The following is a 20832-nucleotide window of genomic DNA, read 5'->3' as shown; positions in this document are numbered from 1 at the left end:
CGTTGACCCCTACCGCCCGGACGGCGGTTACCACGGCCGCCACCGCGTTGGGTATTGCCCTGCGGAGCGTGGCTAGCGGCACGTGTGGGCGCACCCCTTCCGTGGCCACGAAAGGAGTGATAAGCAGCCGATTGCTGACGCGGGGCCGAGAGGCCCAAGGACTTGGCCGTAGCCCTGGAGTCCTTAAAGCGCTGGAGCGCATGGTCTGCTTTGTCGCCAAAGAGGCGACGGCCATCGAACGGCATGTCCATGAGTGTGTTCTGGACATCTGCCGAAAAGTTGGCGGACCTCAGCCAGGCGTGGCGTCTGACCGCCATCGTCGTTGCCATCGCTTTGCCTAGCGAGTCGGTGGTATCCAGCCCACACCTAATGGAATACTTGGCTGCGTCCCGGCCCTCCACATGGGCTTGGTCGAGTTTGGCCCGTACCTCCAACGGACACTCTGGCAGCACTTCTGCGACTGTATCCCACAGAGAGTGGGTGTAACGGCCCAAGAGGCATGCGGTGTTGGAAGACCGCAGACCCAGACTAAGGGATGAGACTATCTTCTTTCCATACTGCTCATACCTCTTGGATTCCCTGTCCGGCGGGGCGGACGGGAATGCGGTCTGGGAATTGGAGGCCTGGATGACCAGGCTCTCGGGGGTGGGGTGGGTGGACAGGAAACATGGGTCGCCCGGGGCTGGGCGGTGGCGCCTGGCCACGTTCCTATCTACGGGCGAACCCGTAGCGGGCTTGGACCAAGTGCCCAGAAGAACGTCGGTCAAGGCCTCATTAAAAGGCAGCATAGGCTCGGCCGAGCTTGACTGCGGTTTAAGGACCTCAGTGAGGAGATTAGTCCTCACGGCCGCGACGGGGAGCTCAAGGCCCAAGGCCTTGGCAGCCCTCATCAGCACCACACTATAAGTTGCCCCCTCCTCCGAAGCCACGGTAGGAGGGGAGACAAAACCAGTATCTGGAGAGGTGTCCAGGCCACTGGCCTCCCCAAGGTCTCCTGCCCAGTCCTCATGAGACTGACACTCTCTGGTCAGAGGGTCTTCAGACCCCCTCCCAGTCCCCTTCATCACCCATCTCCTGAAATTCAGGGTTCTCAACCAATGGGGCCTGTTCATAAAAGTGAAACTCACCAAACGACGTCTGGAGCGGCGCCCATCGGGGCCGTCCCGACGGCTGAACAGGAACGAAGGTGGAACCGGGGACGGCGCCGCCAGAGGACGGCGCCGGAGGCGACACCTGAGGGTCCGACGCCGGGGAGGTCGTAAGGTCCACCGGCGACGAACCAGATCCCGAAGGAGGACCAGCGGCGTCCTGCGGCGCCGGGCCCGAAGGCGCCGGCGGCGTCGGGGCCAAAGCACCCGACGGCGTCGGGGCCGGAGCCGCCGACCCGCTATGGGTCCCAGATGGGTCCGCTGGGCCCGAAGGCGCCGCGGAGCCCGTCAGAGGAGAGAGTTTCCTCATGGCCATGAGGAAACGCTCGATCTCCTCCTGCGACGCGTGCAGCCCAGGGACCGGAGGGTGTGGAGCTGCACGCGGCGCCCGCGACTCTGACGGAGCCGCGTGGGTGGTGTCACCCGAACCCCCGGCCGCATCGCGCGAGCGTCAGGGGGAGTCCGAGGAGCGATGGCGCCGCTTGGACTTCTTGTGCCTCTTACCTGACGACGACTTCGACCCGGAGGAGTGCGGCCTACTCTCGGAACTGTGGTGGCTCCGAGCCCGCGACCTGTCCCTCGACCGCCCATGGGATCGAGACCTCTCGCGGCGCGGGACCGACTGCCGGAGTTCGAGTCGCCTGCGGGACCACTCCCGCCTGGCTTTCGAAGAGAGGGCCCGGCAGTCGGAGCAGGCCTTGTCGTCGTGGTCGACGCCGAGACAAGATAAACACACGCGGTGAGTATCCGTGACCGACATCAGGCGGTCGCAATCATCGCAGTGCTTAAAGCCGGGCATCCCTACGGCACCGTTCGGAGTTGAAAGACTTCTAGAAACAATCAAAAGTGATCAAAAAAGTTAGTCAAAAAATGACTAGGGTTACTGCTTTTTCCAGATCTGCGCTTGCTGGCGCGGAAAAAAGAAAGAACTGACATCAGCACGCGGAGGCGGCGTCTAAGTACTCCGACGACGTCATCACGGCGCCCACGACGCCGACGACGGACGCGGAGCCGCAGACGGCGCCTACCGACGCCGCAAGGGTACTGCTACGCAAAAATTTCCGGATCCAGTCTGACGCCTGGGGATATTCTAAGGTAAGGAATCTAATACTAACGTGTCTCTTTCAGATGTCACATATTACATCACTCATGACCTGCTCAGTGATATCACTGATGACATCATCCACGTGATCATCTGATGCACCTCCTCATACCCTAATAAAACCTTTCATACACCCACTCTAAAATACAGACCAACAATCTCAAAACCATAGACAGACCAATAGCAATTAGTACATACCTACTCAGTGATTCATACGTCTACACACACACATCCACCCACTAACCCATAAAGTCACTCATACACACAGTCATTTATCTATACAGCCACTGATATAGCCACTCGTAAACCCATATAACCACTCACACCCTGCCACTCACCCAAAGAGTTACTCATACACCTGGTCAGTCATGCAAATAAACTCTCACAGACCAATTTCCTTGCTTATACAGTCATGCACACACCACCACACTTATTTATACAGATACTAACACATACTTACTCTCTTACACAATCACTCATAGAAACACACATTCATCCATACAGATAGTCATGCAATCATGCACACTCACATATAGTCATTTATATACTCCAACACTCACATATACTGCTTTAAAACATATGTAGTTACTCAAACATGCACCACTGAGACATCCATTTACTCACCAACACACCCAGACACACTCACCCACCCATATAGGTGTTTCCATATGCACTCTTGAACCTATATACCCAGCGAAACAACCACTCAAATATCTATGCACAGTCACACACCATCCCACCCACCCACAAAGACACTCAGACAACCAATAAATAACCCATTTAGACACTCATGTAGCTACTCACCAAGCCATGCAGCCGGTTACACACTAACAGACTAATAAAGACATTCACAGAGTTTAGTCTCTAACCCATGCATTCAGTAAGACACATTTAATCACTCACTTATAGTCAGTCACACGCCTACTAAATCATCCATACAGACTCATATACCCACTCATACTTCAATGCACCTGGGTGTGTGTGTATATATATAATTTATATAAAAAACAGTTGTATTCTTTATAGAAACACACATTCACTGGATGATGTCATCAGTGATGTCATTTGAGATGTCATCAGTGATGTCACTGAGCATGTCATGAGTGATGTAATATGTGACGTCATCATCAGTGCATTGCGGGGGTACGAGTTATAGTTAGGTCTACTAACTATAACAGCAGAATTTCTATGGTTTTATACGAGTGAAATCTCCAACTAACTATAACGTCCCTGAAAACCTATGTTTTTTTTCAGTTTGGTCGCCAGTAGGTAGTTATAGTTAGAACCTAGTTTCCATAGGAAAAGCATTTTTTGATTTTATATATGTATATACATACAAATATAAAATATATTTCTTCCTACACCGGTTTCTCCCAAAAAACAGGTACAGACACCAACATATATATATATATATGCACATACATACACACGAAAATAAAATAAACCAAATGGCTTTTCACAGTGAGTCATTATGATGTGTAATGTTGTCTCAATGATCTCTAAGATCCGCAGTTGCTTCTAGTGTAGTTGTTATAACTGCTTAAAAACTAAGCCACATCCTGGCGGTGCTTATGTGCATAACTATAACTAAAAATATTAAAGTACCATTTTGTACATATGCTTGACGGTCACTTTATTACACTGGTGACAATACTTGCAATACATAACCCACTCAAGTGCTAAGAGACCTGCAGGAGATTAAATGCTATACAAGCTACAATTAACATAACAATTAAGATAACTCCCCACCACAGTGCTAGAGGCAGACTCTGGACAAAGCCAGACATCAAGTAACCTGAGCAAATCAACCAGTGTTGAGGGCAACCACTACAGAGAAGGCAGCCATCAGTTAGTAATTCGCGACCTCTAAGCCTAGTTTGGCGGCCACCAGGTGATGCCTGTGCCTCCTACTCCGGTGTTGATTCTAATGATGCTCTGGCACCAAAGTCAAGGGACCAGCATGAGTAGTGCTGTACAAACATAGAAGATCGGTGGTGATCTGCTAGAAGTGTGGACATGTGCGACCTAGCTTTTGGAGGTGATAAGACTGCCTGCGGGATGTGGTGACAGTTCAATGAGCCTTTGACTGTACAAGGATAATCTTTTGCTGGGGTCACATGAAGCTTTTACAGGAATCTGTTGCTTGGGACAGTGAAAACAACTCCCTCTGTATCTGAAAGTGCCATTATTTTAATGCAAACAAAATCTTTTTGTATTTTCTCTGGAAGGCGTGAATCGCTGATAGTGGGTTAAAGTTTGATTTTGCAAGTATGTAATAAGGAACTGCCATAAAAAGTTCTACTATTTTTGGGATAATCTACAGACTACAACAGAAATGTTGACGTTTGAGAGCAGATTGATTGTCCATGTGGAGACTGAATTTGTTTATATTAATAACTGCTCTGCCGCCTCTTTGTATTTCGAACGGTTAGCTAATTTGAAGTGGTAGCTAGAGTTCATGGCCATGATAAGATTAGGGGCAAAATGGCCTTCAAGCCAAGTTTAAATAATAAACGCTATATCCGAGTAAAACATATGAAAGCTTAATTGTCTTGCTAGTCGCGTAAGGGAGTGACTTTAGGCTGGCTGGCATGATATAACTCAGAGAGTTACCTAGGGAGATAATCAAATCCATGATTACCTCCTCATTTGGGTATATGAGGAATTGCGTCAAAACAGATTACCATATGACTGGGTCCAATCAGAGGTGGCATGGTAGCCGAAAAAAATGGATTGGGATCCGTCCCGAGCAATCATCAGTGGCTGAAATTAATTGAAGTATTCCATCCATCACTTTTTTTGTTATTTAAATGGGCAGCATTTTACATAAGGCAGCAGATTTTAAAATGTTCAACATGGCTTACCTCTTTGAACCAACTGAGGTGTATTTTCCCAAGGACTTGGGTGTCGCATCTGCAGCTCCCCTATCGACTGCCTGTAAAAATAAAAAAGGAGTCAAGTTCTACTTGTGAAGGAATAATAGATGATGCATTAAAACGAGCATATGAAATATTAATTCTATTTTCACAATATGCTATGAGAAACCTTTACAATCGAACATTGTTCAACTGAATCTTCTCTGCTGCTAGATGAACTTGCTTTCTGCTGCTTGATAATCAGTTCCACAAAGGACAACACACTTACATACATTATAGCACAGGATGTGCTCAGGTTGAATCAGCACATCCCAGAAACCTGCTTTAGAATAGCTGTACAACACTCATTTCATTAACTTGAAATTGAGCTGGTGCATTTAAAAATGCAGTCACATAACAGTGTGCATTTGTAAAGCACTATTCAGTCACAGGTATTTTTGCACTCGATAATGGATTATTTGGAGACAGTTGTAATAATTTGCATTACAACTTACTACAAAGAGAAGATGTGATACAGCTATAAGCAATGATATGTGGTATATCCTAGGCTTCAAAGCAATTGTGATTGTCAGTTTAACTGTGACTTTAATGAGACATAGTAGAGAGGTTGCATCAGGTAGTTCTCGTCTCTTTCCCCACATCCCCCAGAAACCACCTACAATACACCTCTCTAATATTTAGCTACTCTAGCATCCATATGAACTTTTAATATGGCGATAACTATTCATTGAACTCTTGTAATCAGTTCTCAATGGACGGTCCAACATTCTAAAGCCAAATAATAGCAATAAGTTTCTTCATCAGCAGGAGCGGAGGAGGAGCTACGCGAGCATCGAAGATGGCCGCGAATGCCGGTTGCTTCGTAGCGCCTGCACCTCGCCCCGACTATCCTGATAATATTCTGAGGCGCAGTGAGGTGCACCAACTGGCGGAAGAGGAGCGGTGCGGGCTTGTGCCGCTCCAGTCCCGATACGTGACCTGTAGACGCAACGGCGCGTCATTGAAGTTTGGGCCTCCGTGAGCGCTGAGGCCGGGGTCTCGCTGCCGACCCAGAGCTTGACAACACCCGGGGCGGCGGCCAGGAACTTCCGGTCGGGTCAAACCTTTGCGCCACCGCGCGCGACCCCGGCGACATTGAAGAGGCGCATCGCGGGTGGTGTAGAGGGGCACTCCCTCCCCCCTGGCCTGTGATTGAATTCGGGGCTGGGCGCGGGGCTTAGCTGGCGCCCAGCCCATGTTAAGCAGTGGAAAATTTTGTGGGCCCAGATTGGACTTCAGAGGAGGGGTGCGGTGTAACCCACGCCCGACTGACGGCAGCGGCTGTCCTGTCTTGGTGAGGCGGAATGGCGAGGGGGTCCAGCTGCATATGGGAGCAATAAGCCATGCGTGATTGACCCGGCCCTGACGTGGCGGAGAATTGCAGCACCAGTAAGTGTGGCACACGGAGGGGGATCCTGGAGGCAGGGGCTCGTGACTGGAGCCTCGCCCTGAAGCCCGGGGCCCCAATTAAGATCGCCAAGGCCCGTTTCTGAAGTGTGAGCGGGACCCCCTAGAGTATGCATTGCCCAACTTATGGTGCATAGATAGTTTGCCTCAACTGTGGTGGAGAGACGCCCTTGGAGAAGCACCTGATCATGTGGGCCTGAGTGTGGCGCGGAGGGCCCTGTAGATATACAAGACCCAGTACACTTAGTCTGGTTCGGTTGAGGCCCAGACTCGCCCCGTCGGATACAGTTGCGAACGCAGTGGGGGTCAGCGCAGATCAGCCCGTCCGCAGAATTAAGATGTCGACTAAACCGGAGGGGAGAAACCACCGTCCAGAACAGCTAAAGGGTCTCGCTATGTCCAATCTAATAACATGGACCGATATACACAGCCAAAGGGCTCGCCTACCGGGTCGGGGAGGTCGCAGGACGGAGCTGGAAAATCCGCAGGCCCTGCTTCTGAGCCCACATTGCATGATGTGATGGCCTCCATAGATGGGATTGAGACTTCCCTCGGGCAGCAGATGGAGTCATTGGACCACAAGTTTGACACTATGGCCATTGAAGTGAATCTAATCCGAGCGGATCTCACCAAAACAAGCGAGAAAGTGAAGTCATTGGACATCAAAACGGCGAGCCTGACGGATGATGTGGCGCAGCTGCAGCAGGAGGTTCGGATTTTAAAAGCTACTGGGGACCTGACAAGTCGCAAGCTGGACAAGTATGAAGGAAGAGTCCGGAGGAATAATGTGCGTGTCATTGGTGTACCCGAGAAAGCGGAAGCACCAGACCTCTTTGTGGAAGATATTATCCTCAACCAATTGAAACCGAAAGGATTGGGGAACTTCTTCACAATAGAACGAGCGCACAGAGTCCCGGGCGGAAGGCCGGGGGCCCCGCCTCGCCCGAATATCGCAAGGGTGCTTAACTTTCGAGACAGAGAAGCTATCCTGCAGGCCTCCAGACCAGGGGGCCCCCTGAAATACGTACGAGAACTTCACCCTCTCCTTCTTTCCTGACTTCACCCAAACTGTTCAGAGGCAGCGGCAGAGTTTCCTTGGTGTTAAGAAGAGACTCAGGGGCGGTGGTCTAAAATATGCCATGTTGTTTTTCTGGCCAAGCTGCGTGTGGAAGTGGAGGGCAAAGTCTGGTTCTTTGACAATCCCGAAGTGGCATCTGACTGGTTGGATAGGCTTCCTCCTCAGGGGGAGCCCATGAGGCAGAGTGACGAGGATGGAGATGGTGCTCAGGACCAGTAGATAGGAGTACTGCTGTGACTGGTGCTCGTGGGTTGACGGGCGGGGGTCCCACTGTGAGTCTTTCCTTGGGAGGGCTCCTTGAGACTGTGGGTTATAATTGGCGCAGTATATGTTTTCTTTGGGGCGAGGGCGGAGATGCGGGGCACTGACATCTTCCTCGAATCTACTTTTAGATAATTGGTTAGTTGGAATATGGGGCGACAGGCACACTGCAAATTGGGGGTTGGCGATTGCGCGCGCAGGGGTGCAGGGTGGAGGGATGGGAAAGTTGTTGAATAGTTGTTGTTTTTTTTCCTTTTTCGCATCAGGTGATAATAAAGTAGCGAGATGTTTTCTACGTGGGATGGATGGCACAGGATAGTCGAGGATCGGGGATGAAAGTGCTGAGCTGGAATGTGAATGGGTTGGGCGATAAGATCAAGAGAGGGATGGTTAGCCAGTTAATTAGGAGACATTCCCCGGATGTGGTATTGCTGCAGGAGACGCACCTAGTGGGTAATAGATGTATGGCCCTCCATAAAGGGGGGTATAAGTTGGTGGTGCATGCTGGGTTTACCACCGGTTCTAGGGGGGTTGGGATTCTGGTTAAGAATTCCTTTCCCCTGTCTGTGCAGGCTACGTGGCTGGATCAGAGGGGCAGCTATGCGGGAGTGTCGGGGCTGATGGGGGGCGGGACGGTCACCTTTTTATCTGTATATGTACCACCGGGCCCTTAGGCTGATACTTTTTGAGATTTGAGCTCTATCTTTCCCACGTTGCCCCTTGGCAGCATAGTTTTGGGGGGTGACTTTAATGCCATACTGGATGGAGAGGTTGACCGTCGCCCGCCACGTGTGCTTAAGCAATCGCAGAGATGGCTCTCGGAATTCCTGGAGACGCTAGGGTTGGTCGATAGCTGGCGAGTACGAAACCCAACGCTGACACATTTTACTCACATATCAGCAGCACATAGTATCTTGTCCAGGTTGGACTACATATAGCTGCCGGCGGCGACGGCTACCATGATCCAAGATGTGATGTACCTTGGCAGAGATATCTCTGATCATTCTCTTTTCTGGCTACAGCTTATACTCGGTCGACCGGAGGTGGTTAGGATAGCTCCTATTAGCGCCTGCCAGTTAAAGGACCCGGCCATCAAAAAGGAGGTGCTCTGGATGTCGGACCGCTACTTCCTGGAAAATGTGGGGTCAGTTGGCTCAGCGCAGTCCTTCTGGGAAGCATACAAAACGGTAACGAGAGGTGAGGTCCTATACCTTGTGGCGGGGAAGAAGAAGAGGAGTCAGGCAGAGGTAGCTCAGAAAGAGGCAGAGGTCATACTTTTGGAGGAGAGGGTTGCTGGGCCACACACACCTGCGGGGCTCCACCTTCTGAGACTCCGACAGGAGGAATATAAAGGCCTGGTGCGGGATAGAGCGATAACTCACAACAATCCTGTACAGGCCGCATATATGAGCATAGCGATAAAGCCGGTAAATTGATTGCATGGCTTGAGCATGGGAAATGGGCATCTAGACTGGTACCTGAGTTAGAGGGATCGGAGTCGCAAAAAATTACGGATCCACAGGCTGTGGCGGACGCATTTTCGGAGTACTACAAGAAGGTTTATTCTGCCGGTAGTGGGTTTGCTGAGAATAGCGAAATGATCGGAGACATTATTATGCAGAGATTGTCGGAGGAAGATAGGAGCTATTTAGACTCTCCTTTCTCCGAGGATGAAGTTGCGCAGGCTATAAGACAGATAAAATCTGGTAAGAAGACTGGCCTTAATGGGATAACGATCAAGCTGTACAAATTAAATGCTAACAGACTCGCCCCACATGTTCGAGCCATGTTCCTGGAAAGTAGGGAGAAGGGTCAGCTTCCATATGACCAACGAGTGGCCAATATAGTGGTCATACATAAAGTGGGTAAGCCCAAGACACAATGTTCCTCATATAGGCCTATTTTGCTCCTTAATTCAGAGCCTAAAATCCTAGCGAAACTACTTGCCATTCGGCTTGTCAAGGTGATTGCGACTCTGGTTCACCCGGACCAATCCGGCTTCATGCCGCGTCGTAATACGGCGCTGAATTTGCGGAGGTTACACGGTGTCCTTGGGGGCGCTTCGAAGATACATGAACCAACAGTACTGGCATCCCTAGACGCCACTATGGCGTTTGATAGGGTGGAGTGGCAATATCGGTTTGCAGTGTTGGCGAAGCTGGGTTTTGGAAGGGAATTTATTGGTTGGGTGCGACTGCTGTATGCAAACCCCCTAGCTAGCGTGGTTGTCAATAACTAAGTCCAATGATTTTCGGTTAGAGAGGGGCACGAGGCAGGGATGCCCGCTGTCCCCATTACTCTTTGCGCTTGCAATAGAGCCATTGACGGCTTGGGTCAGATGGGATAGATCGATCCGAGGCTTGAGATGGTCGCCTGACTGGGAAGATAAGATCTCACTATATGCAGATGACGTTTTACTTTATCACACTAACCCCAGAGAATCCTTGAGTAATTTTCTAGATGTTGTAGCCATTTTTGGCAATATACTGGGCAAAGTCGGTACTCTTTGTCCTTGTGGGCGGCCCACCGGAGATCCCGCAATCATGCCCGATTCAGATTGAGACAGTAGGGTTTAAGTATTTAGGTTTATATATTACGGTTGATCCACAGTTGCGGTATGCCAGTAATTTGGCTTCCCCATTGAACAGATGTAAGAAAAATGTGGAGCGCTGGAAAGCTCTTCCACTGTCCCTGCTTGGAAGAGCCGCTGTGAAGTTGGCCTGATGTATGATGTCCACAGTTCTGTGGGCACCTTGTATCAGTCCAAACAATCCCTTATGTTGCTGGTTGTAAGTCAACCTTAAAGACAAGCTATCCTAGAGGTAGCATGGACTAAGCAGCCTAAAGGCTTAACTCAAGAGGACATGTGAAGCCAGCTGTTTTACCATATGCAATCCTGTAATATCAAATGAAAGGACACCACACAAGTTATATATTATAAAAATATATGTATTTATTCTCAGAAAAATCCCCACTACTCTTTATGATCAATGAAGCACAAGCGTTTAAACAAAAGCACAATATAACATATACAAGTTGCACGTTTATGGATGAGGCCGGTGGCCACTCAAACCATATATCAAAAAAGTGGTATAACAATCACTAAATCGATCTGGGGTAAGGCCTAGGGCCTTGGGAATCGCTGGGACTACACTGGACTAACAGCAGTTAGGACGGGAGTAGCCCGCGGGATTCGGGTGCAGTGCAGAAAGCACACGCATGCACCAATGCAAAGTCAATGGTGCGTAAAAGTTATCGAGTTACAGTTTTAAGAGTCTTCCGACTGGACTAGAAGGGCAAAACTTTAGACTTAGACACTAGAGGTGTTAATCACTACGGGAGCACCGGTGTTCAAGAGTTACCTCACCCACAGGAAGCGGGTGCACAGGTGCGAAGATGTGTCGGGTTTCGTCGCGAAGATCTAGGGTGCCTGGAGATGAAGATGCTGCAGGCGTCCAGAAGAGAAGTGTCCGGTGCGATCCAAGGGTGGATCGAAGTTGAAGAGTACCTGAAAGCAGAGGGGACAGAGTCTGGGTCACTAGCCAGTGACCAGGAAGGAACCAGGAAGGAACCAGGCAATGTCGGGCGCAATCAGGTGGATGTCGTAAAGCTTGTCTCCGCTGCCACGTGGACTCTGGGGCACCGAGGATGTCCTGGAGTGGATCACGAGCTGTCCCACGAAGGCTCTCGCTGTCGCGGTGTCGGCTTCCGGATCGGAGTCAACAAACCTTGGCAAAGGCAACCCACGCAGGATTCGGAGATGGCTTAACACTCGGACCAGCAAGGTCAGAGCGGGTGCTCCTTTTCAGGGGAGCGAGGGCCAGTCTGGAGCAACCAGACCAGCTGTGTAAATTCTTAGGTTTGTCAGTTCTGGGGCCACTAGCCAATGGGCAAGCGACAGGACCAACGCGTCGAGCAAGAAAATGCAAAAGGGCCCCACGCAGTACTCTGAGAGTGTGGCGGGGTGAGCTTCGGTGCAAAGCTGCTCGGGGCTGGAGCTTCGAGGGAGCCTCGGATGCTGCACGGTCAGCGCTTCGTTGTTCCTCCAAGATGGCCGCTCCCACGCTTCAGGTCTCCTCCACGGGCCTCCACGGGTCTCAGCTTTGCAGGGACTGTGGATCGGGCTGTTAGAAGGCAGGCACGCTGGGTCTTGTCGATCTCTGTCGCTCGAGTTCCGGCGGGAACTGCAACAAAGCCAACGTCGAGGTGCTGGATGGTGCCTGTTTGCACAGGGTAGTCACTCCTTGACCACAAGGGAGATTCTTCAGTCTTCTACGTCGAGTAGGATGTCGAAGGGTCCAGAGTTTCGTTTCATAAGTTTCAGTCAGGATAATCTGATGTGCATTGGCACTGCTCCCACCTATATTCCAAATCTGGGGGCCGGATTACCTGCTAGGTCCCTCCTATGGGTGGGACCTGGGAAGGGGGTGGTTACACCCCTTTCCTTTGTCCAGTTTGCCGCCAGGACTGGGGCAGGATGGCCCCAGAACCGGTTTGACTGGAATCTGCCCAGGGACACCTTGTGCGCCCCAGGCAGTGTCTAGTTTCTTTCAACCCTCCCTGCTACAATCCACTATCTCCTGTCTGGGGTGGTGTGACACCTCCCTGTGACTGGAGATCCTTTGATCAAGCGCCCTCTGCCAAGTTTCCGTCAGCAGCAGGAGGCCAGACTCGTGTCTGTGGCAGCAGCATCCATTTTGTGATGCTGGGGCTCTGGTTAGGATTAACCGCGTTTTCAGTAAAGTAACATGTCTTCTCCCTCTAGAAGGTTGGAATACTACCCCCGTCGCCAGAACTGGTGAGGGGGTAGTATTCTAAAGTGTATGACACCAAACACGACATGTTTTGATAAAGCCAAACCAAAGTTAGCATTAACCGCGAGGATTATAATGCACTTAAGAGTATATGGTATGGCAGTATCACTGGAACAGCAGTAAGGAAATGGTTCCGAACACTGCAGACAGGCTCAGCTCATGCTAGAGCACCATCTCACATAAAACCAAGCACTCTGCCTCCAGGATTGTAAAGTCCTGCGATAGGAGTGACTTATAGGTATATATGTGTCCAGATATAGGTTTAGATATAGGTATACTATATCTAAGCAAGTGGTGATTACACCACCTTGCCCCAGCTGTGTGAACAGCCAGTTGTGTCGATTTAAGTACCAGCCAGGGGTGGCAAAAGATATGCTGCAGCCCCTGGTAGGCCTTGGATGCACCTATGCCCTGAGCACCTACAGTGCATGGTACAGGGGCTGACAAGATGTCCAGTACCAAATTGGTGATGTACCTATAGTACATGTCTGTGAATTTAGAGAGCGAACAGCAGGCTGTGGGTCTGATTAGCAGGCCCACAGCCACATTAAGTCGAAAACCAGTGAAGCAAAAAGCAAAAATTGGGGTGACCATAGGATAGCAGACCCTACTCTCCTACACAACCCCTCCCCCAAACGCAGGGACATTAAACTTAACCTTGACCAGATAAGTCTTCATGTTCTAAGTGGGAGTACCTGGAGAGACCATCTGCATTACCATGGTCAGTCCCTGGGCGGCGCTCCACTGTAAAGTCCATCCCCTGTAGGGAAATGGACCACCTGAGTAGTTTGGGGTTTTCACCCTTCTTCTGATTAAGCCACAAGAGGGGCTTATGGTCTGTCTGAATTAGGAAGTGAGTACCAAACAAGTATGGCCTCAGCTTCTTCAGGGCCCAAACCACAGCATAGGCCTCCCTCTCAATGGCTGACCAACGTTTCTCCCTGGGGGTCAGCATTCTGCTAATGAAAGCAATGGGCTGGTCTTGACCATCTACATTAAGTTGTGAAAGCACAGCTCCCACCCCCAACTCAGAAGCATCTGTTTGAACAATGAACTGTTTGGAGTAGTCAGGACTCTTAAGGATTGGTGCAGAGCACATGGCCTTCTTCGGGTCATCAAATGCCCTTTGACAGCTAACTGTCCACTGAACCTTTTTGGGCATCTTCTTGGATGTCAGGTCATTCAATGGTGTCACAATGGACCCATAGTTCTTTACAAATTTCCTGTAATACCCAGTCAGGCCCAATAAGGCTCTGACTTGTGTCTGGGTAGTTGGAGGAGCCCAGTCCTGTATGGCCTGGATCTTGCTCTCCAATGGTTGAACTTGACCCCCACCTACTAGGTGGCCCAAGTACACAACCTTGCTCTGCCCTATCTGGCACTTGGTAGCCTTGATAGTCAGGCCTGCCTTTTGCAGGGCCTCCAGAACCTTCTTCAGGTGAATCAGTTGATCCTCGCAGGTAGAGCTAAAGACAGCAATATCATCTAGATATGCTGCACAAAAGTCATCCAACCCAGAAAGGACTTGATTCACCAACCTTTGGAAGGTGACAGGTGCATTCTTCAAACCAAAGGGCATCACCACAAACTGATAATGTCCACTGGGGGTAGAGAATGCTGTCTTGGCCTTAGACTCCTCAGCTAACCTGATTTGCCAGTAGCCAGCTGTCAAGTCAAATGTGCTCAGATATTTGGCAGAAGCCAATTTATCAATGAGCTCATCTGCCCTTGGAATGGGATGAGCATCTGTCCTAGTGACAGCATTGAGACCTCTATAGTCCACACAAAATCTCATTTCTCTCTTTCCATTTTGGGTATGAGGTTCTGGCACAAGGACTATTGGGCTGGCCCAGGGGCTCTCTAATGGCTCAATCACTCCAAGTTCTAACATTTTCTGCACCTCAGCCTTTATACAATCCCTGACATGGTCAGGTTGCCTGTAGATTTTATTCTTGACAGGCAGACTGTCACCAGTATCCACCACATGGATGCACCAGTTAGTTTGACTGGGTGTAAGTGAAACCATGTGTCTATGGGCTTGCAAAACCTGTCTACAGTCCATCTGTTGCTGGTCAGTGAGGCTGCCTACCAAGGCTACTCCATCCACTGAGCCATCATCAGGGTTTTGGGAAAGCAGGTCTGGGAGAGGGTCACTCTCTTCCTCCTGTTCCCCATCTGTAGCCATGAGTAAACCCATGCTTTCCCGGTCAACAAATGCTTTCAACCTGTTTACATGGAGCACCCTGTGGGGGCTCCTAGGGGTTTCAAGGTCCACCAAGTGGGTGACCTCTCCCTTCTTTTCCAGTATGGTGTAGGGTCCAGACCATTTGTCCTGGAGAGCTGCTGGGCCCACTGGCTTCAACACCCACACCTTCTGCCCTGGCTGGTACTCAGTCAGAACAGCCTTTTGGTCATGCCAAGCTTTCTGTAATTCTTGGCTGGCCTTCAGGTTTTTGGATGCTTTCTCCATGTACTCAGCCATCCTGGAGCGGAGACCAAGTACATAGTCCACAATATCAAGTTTAGGCTTTTTGAGAGGTAACTCCCATCCTTCCCTCACAAGACACAATGGACCCCTCACAGGGTGGCCAAACAAAAGTTCAAAAGGGCTGTAGCCAACCCCCTTCTGTGGGACCTCTCTGTAAGCAAAGAGTAAGCAGGGTAAAAGGATGTCCCATCGTCGCCCAAGCTTCTCAGGTAACCCTTTTATCATTCCCTTTAGGGTCTTGTTGAACCTTTCAACAAGCCCATTGCATTGTGGGTGATAGGGTGTGGTGAACTTATAGTTCACTCCACACTCCTTCCACATTGCCTTTAAGTATCCAGACATAAAGTTAGTACCTCTGTCTGAAAGTACCTCCTTTGGAAAGCCCACTCTGGAGAAAACTCCAAGTAGGGCCCTTGCCACAACAGGAGCTGTCAGGGGAATTGCCTCTGGGTACCTGGTGGCATGATCCACTACCACCAGGATAAATCTGTGCCCAGATGCTGTTTGGGGATCCATTGGTCCAACAATGTCAATCCCAACTCTCTCAAAGGGCACCCTCACCACAGGTAGAGGTATAAGGGGGGCCTTTGTGGTGCCACCTGATTTGCCACTGGCTTGGCAGGTGACACAGGAGCGACAAAACTCCTTGGCATCTTCTGACATATGAGGCCAGTGAAAGTGAGGGACAAGCCGGTCCCAAGTCTTGTTCTGGCCTAAGTGTCCTGCAAGGGGAATATCATGGGCCAAGGTTAGAAGGAAGCCCCTAAATTGCAGAGGTATAACCAACCTCCTGGTTGTACCAGGCTTGTGGTCTCTAGCCTCTGAATAAAGGAGCCAATCATCCCAATATACTTTATGGGTACCTTGAGCATTCCCTGCAGCCTCAGCAGCAGCTTGCTGTCTGAGGGGTTCAAGAGAGGGGCAAGTTAACTGAGCCCGCCCCAGGTCTGCCCTTGAGGGTCCCCCTGTCCCCAGAAACTCAACCTGATCAGGCTCAAGTTCTTCAAGGACAGTCTCCTCTTGGATCACATAATCACCCTCCTGTGAGGTCTGATCCTCAACCTGGGGCAAGTGGGAAGGCACTGCCTTGACCCTCTTGCTCTTTCTCTTGGGTTGTGGTTGTCTATAGTTTCAAGATCCACCACAGGTCCAGGTAGGCACTTCTTGGCCTGGGACCTGGTTACAGCAAGGACATGTGCTGAAATCCCTAGCATTTCTGCAGGAGTCCTGTACTCCACTTCTGACCACAAGGATTCCTCAAGATCATTGCCCAACAAACAGTCAACTGGGAGGTCTGCACTAACAACAACTCTTTTGAGGCCAGTTACCCCTCCCCAGGAGAAGTTAACAACAGCCACACTATGTGTAGTAGTGGCATTGCTAACGTTGGTCACTAGGTAGTTCTCACCTAGTATCATCTGTTCAGGGTCCACAAAGTTAGGTGGCACCATAGTGACACTGGCACAAGTGTCCCTGTAGGCCTGAGCCAGTTTCTCATTAATTAAAGGCGTCTGCCTGTACTTGCCCAAGTTATTAGGACTTATAGTAGAGGACATAGCTATGTCCCCCTCACAGATCAGAACTGCCTGAGTAGGGATTCTGACTAAGCCAGTCTCCATCTCAGTACCCATGGTTAACCCCACTATAGCCTTGGGTTTTGCACTACCACTGCTAACTGTGCTAGGGGTGCAGGTGCCTTAGGGGCTTCAGTGGTAGGAACTGGATTTCTCTTAGTGCATTCACTTCCCCAATGAGAAGTGGACTTACAAAAGTTGCACCAAGGTTTCTTTGGGCCATCAACCTTCTTGTTTCCATTCTGGGAACCACCCTCCTTTTTAGTATTATTTTGGGGGCCTGAAGACTTCTGGTCTTTTTCTTTCTTATCTCCACCCTTCTGGTCTGCTTTCTTCTGATCACCTCCTTGGTTCTGGGGTTTCTGCTTAACCCTTGTTCTGACCCATTTGTCAATTCTTGGGGAGAGGTCAGATCTGAGTCAATAAGGTGTTGATGCAATTGCTGGTTCTGACAGTTATTAAGGATCTGTTCTCTCATTATAAGATTGTACAATCCTGTATAGTCTGAGACTTTACTTCCCTGCAACCAACCCTCCAGAGCCTTAGTGGCACAATCAACGAAATCAGCCCAGTCTTGAGTCTGTGCTTTTTGGGTGTCTCTGAACAACAACCTGTATTGCTCAGTGGTTAGGCCAAACCCTTCAATAAGAGCACTCTTCAAGACAGAGTAGTTTTTAGCATCCTCAGGTCTAACTGTGAGGAGCTTATCTCTCCCTTTCTCAGAAAAGGAGAGCCACAAGATTGCTGCCCACTGATCTTGAGGGACCTGCTGTACCAGGCAAGCCCCCTCTAGAGCAGTTATCCATTTGTGGATATCATCCCCATCTCTGTAGGGGGGCACAATCTTACTCAGGTTTCTATGTTCATAGGACCTGTCTTTATCCTTTGGGATATTGCTGCCACCAGTGGGTATTTCACCACTCAACTTCTGCTCTCTTGCAAAAGCTAGTCTAGCTTGGGCCAGGGCTAATTCTTCCCTCTCTATTTGGAGATTAACAGCTCTCATCCTGGCCTTATGCGCTTTCCTCTGAGGGGAAGTCATTCCTCTCTGAGATTCTCTTGAGGCACTAGAAATGTGAGAATCCCTGGAAGGAGTTCTCTCTCTCCTATTGCCTGGGAGAATCCTGCTATTGGGTCTGGGGAAGTGGTTCCCTTCTCTATTCCCATGTAGGACCAAGTTGGCTTGGCTAAGCCTTACCACTGGTACCTGGTTTCCCCTCTGATCCTGATCTGACTCTTCCTCTTCTGATTCAGGGTCTGCCTCCTCATTTTCTACTTCTGGGGAGGTGTTATCATTATCTGGGGGGTGCACTCCTTCTCCAGACCCTGAGGGGACTATTCTGCCTTTCTCAAGATCATCCTTCTCCAGGATGGCTATTATGATAGGAATGGTAGGGTTGTGACCCTTTTTCAGCTTCCTTGCAGTGCTCAAGGCACTCAAGTCTCTATGGCTGAATTTGTCATAGTCTGAGGTTGCCTGTGGAGGGTCAACCACCACAGGTAGAGAGCTTATAGCTTCACCTGTGCCAGACATGACTGCTAGTGAGGTGTAAGTGATGCACTTACCTACACTATGTGTTTTCCTACTGTACCTTGCTAGTGAGTTGTAGTCAGGGTGTGCTAAGCCCTTTTATCTACAACTACTAAGTTCATTAGAACTTAAATATGCTAAACTTTGTTTACATGTACCTATGGTACTTAATGTGTTCTTTCAATTTGATAAAAGATTGCAAAGGTAAAACAACAGCAAGCTCAAATCCGTACCGCTGCTCACCAATGTGAGAAGTTGGCCTGATGTATGATGTCCACAGTTCTGTGGGCACCTTGTATCAGTCCAAACAATCCCTTATGGTGGTGGTTGTAAGTCAACCTTAAAGACAAGCTATCCTAGAGGTAGCATGGACTAAGCAGCCTAAAGGCTTAACTCAAGAGGACATGTGAAGCCAGCTGTTTTACCATATGCAATCCTGTAATATCAAATGAAAGGACACCACACAAGTTATATATTATAAAAATATATATATTTATTCTTAGATAAATCCCCACTACTCTTTATGAGCAATGAAGCACAAGCGTTTAAACAAAAGCACAATATAACATATACAAGTTGCATGTTTATGGATGAGGCCGGTGGCCACTCAAACCATACAACAAAAAAGTGGTATAACAATCACTAATCAATCTGGGGTAAGGCCTAGGGCGTTGGGAATCGCTGGGACTACACTGGATTAACAGCAGTTAGGACGGGAGTAGCCCGCGGGATTCGGGTGCAGTGCAGAAAGCACACGCATGCACCAATGCAAAGTCAATGGTGCGTAAAAGTTATCGAGTTACAGTTTTAAGAGTCTTCCAACTGGACTAGAAGGACAAAACTTTAGACTTAGACACTATAGGTGTTAACCACTACAGGAGCACCGGTGTTCAAGAGTTACCTCACCCACAGGAAGCGGTTGCACAGGTGCGAAGATGTGTCGGGTTTCGTCACGAAGATCTAGGGTGCCTGGAGATGAAGATGCTGCAGGCGTCCAGAAGAGAAGTGTCCGGTGCGATCCAAGGGTGGATCGAAGTTGAAGAGTACCTGAAAGCAGAGGGGACAGAGTCTGGGTCACTAGCCAGTGACCAGGAAGGAACCAGGAAGGAACCAGGCAATGTCGGGCGCAATCAGGTGGATGTCGTGAAGCTGGTCTCCGCTGCCACGTGGACTCTGGGGCACCGAGGATGTCCTGGAGTTGATCACGGGCTGTCCCACGAAGGCTCTCGCTGTCGGCGGTGTCGGCTTCCGGATCGGAGTCAACAAACCTTGGCAAAGACAACCCACGCAGGATTCGAAGATGGCTTAACACTCGGACCAGCAAGGTCAGAGTGGGTGCTCCTTTTCAGGGGAGCGAGGGCCAGTCTGGAGCAACCAGACCAGCTGTGTAAATTCTTAGGTTCGTCGGTTCTGGGGCCACTAGCCAACGGGCAAGCGACCGGGCCAACGTGTCGAGCAGGAAAATGCAAAAGGACCCCACGCAGTACTCGGAGAGTGTGGTGGGGTGAGCTTCGGTGCAGAAACTGCTCGGGGCTGGAGCTTCTCAAACTCCAATGCACAGCTTCGAGGGAGCCTCGGATGCTGCACGGTCAGCGCATTTTTGTTCCTCCAAGATGGCCGCTCCCACGCTTCAGGTCGCCTCCACGGGTCTCCGCTTTGCAGGGACTGTGGATCGGGCTGTTAGAAGGCAGGCACACGGGGTCTTGTCGATCTCTGTCGCTCGAGTTCCGGCGGGAACTGCAACAAAGCGTCGAGGTGCTGGATGGTGCCTGTTTGCACAGGGTGGTCACTCCTTGACCACAAGGGAGATTCTTCAGTCTTCTACGTCGAGTAGGATGTCAAAGGGTCCAGAGTTTAGTTTCATAAATTTCAGTCAGGATAATCTGATGTGCATTGGCACTGCTCCCACCTATATTCCAAATCTGGGGGCTGGATTACCTGCTAGGTCCCTCCTATGGGTGGGACCTGGGAAGGGGGTGGTTACACCCCTTTCCTTTGTCCAGTTTGCCGCCAGGACTGGGGCAGGATGGCCCCAGAACCGGTTTGACTGGAATCTGCCCAGGGACACCTTGTGCGCCCCAGGCAGTGTCTAGTTTCTTTCAACCCTCCCTGCTACAATCCACTATCTCCTGTCTGGGGTGGTCTGACACCTCCCTGTGACAGGAGATCCTTTGATCAAGCGTCCTCTGCCAAGTTTCGGTCAGCAGCAGGAGGCCAGACTCGTGTCTGTGGCAGCAGCATCCATTTTGTGATGCTGGGGCTCTGGTTAGGATTAACCGCGTTTTCAGTAAAGTAACATATCTTCTCCCTCTAGAAGGGTGGAATGCTACCCCTGTTGCCAGAACTGGCGAGGTGGTAGTATTCCAAAGTGCATGACACCAAACACGACATGTTTTGATAAAGCCAAACCAAAGTTCGCATTAACTGCGAGGATTATAATGCACTTAAGAGTATATGGTATGGCAGTATCACTGGAACAGCAGTAAGGAAATGGTTCCGAACACTGCAGACAGG

The 20832-nt window shown here is 50.0% G+C and overlaps 1 protein-coding gene across 1 annotated transcript in view; it reads right to left on the bottom strand.

Moving 5' to 3' along the window:
• The window catches only part of OPTN (optineurin), a 592249-nt gene that overhangs the window by 10292 nt on the left and 561125 nt on the right, over window positions 1-20832 (bottom strand). The window contains exon 13 of the mRNA XM_078674172.1: window positions 5115-5185. Coding sequence (XP_078530298.1) covers window positions 5115-5185 — 71 coding nt within the window. The remainder of the gene's footprint in view (window positions 1-5114; window positions 5186-20832) is intronic.

Source organism: Lissotriton helveticus, chromosome 1_1, assembly GCF_964261635.1.
Source record: "Lissotriton helveticus chromosome 1_1, aLisHel1.1, whole genome shotgun sequence".
Lineage (NCBI taxonomy): Eukaryota > Metazoa > Chordata > Amphibia > Caudata > Salamandridae > Lissotriton > Lissotriton helveticus.
The sequence above is the reverse complement of the archived record's forward strand: the minus strand, read 5'-3'. Positions and strand labels throughout refer to the sequence as shown.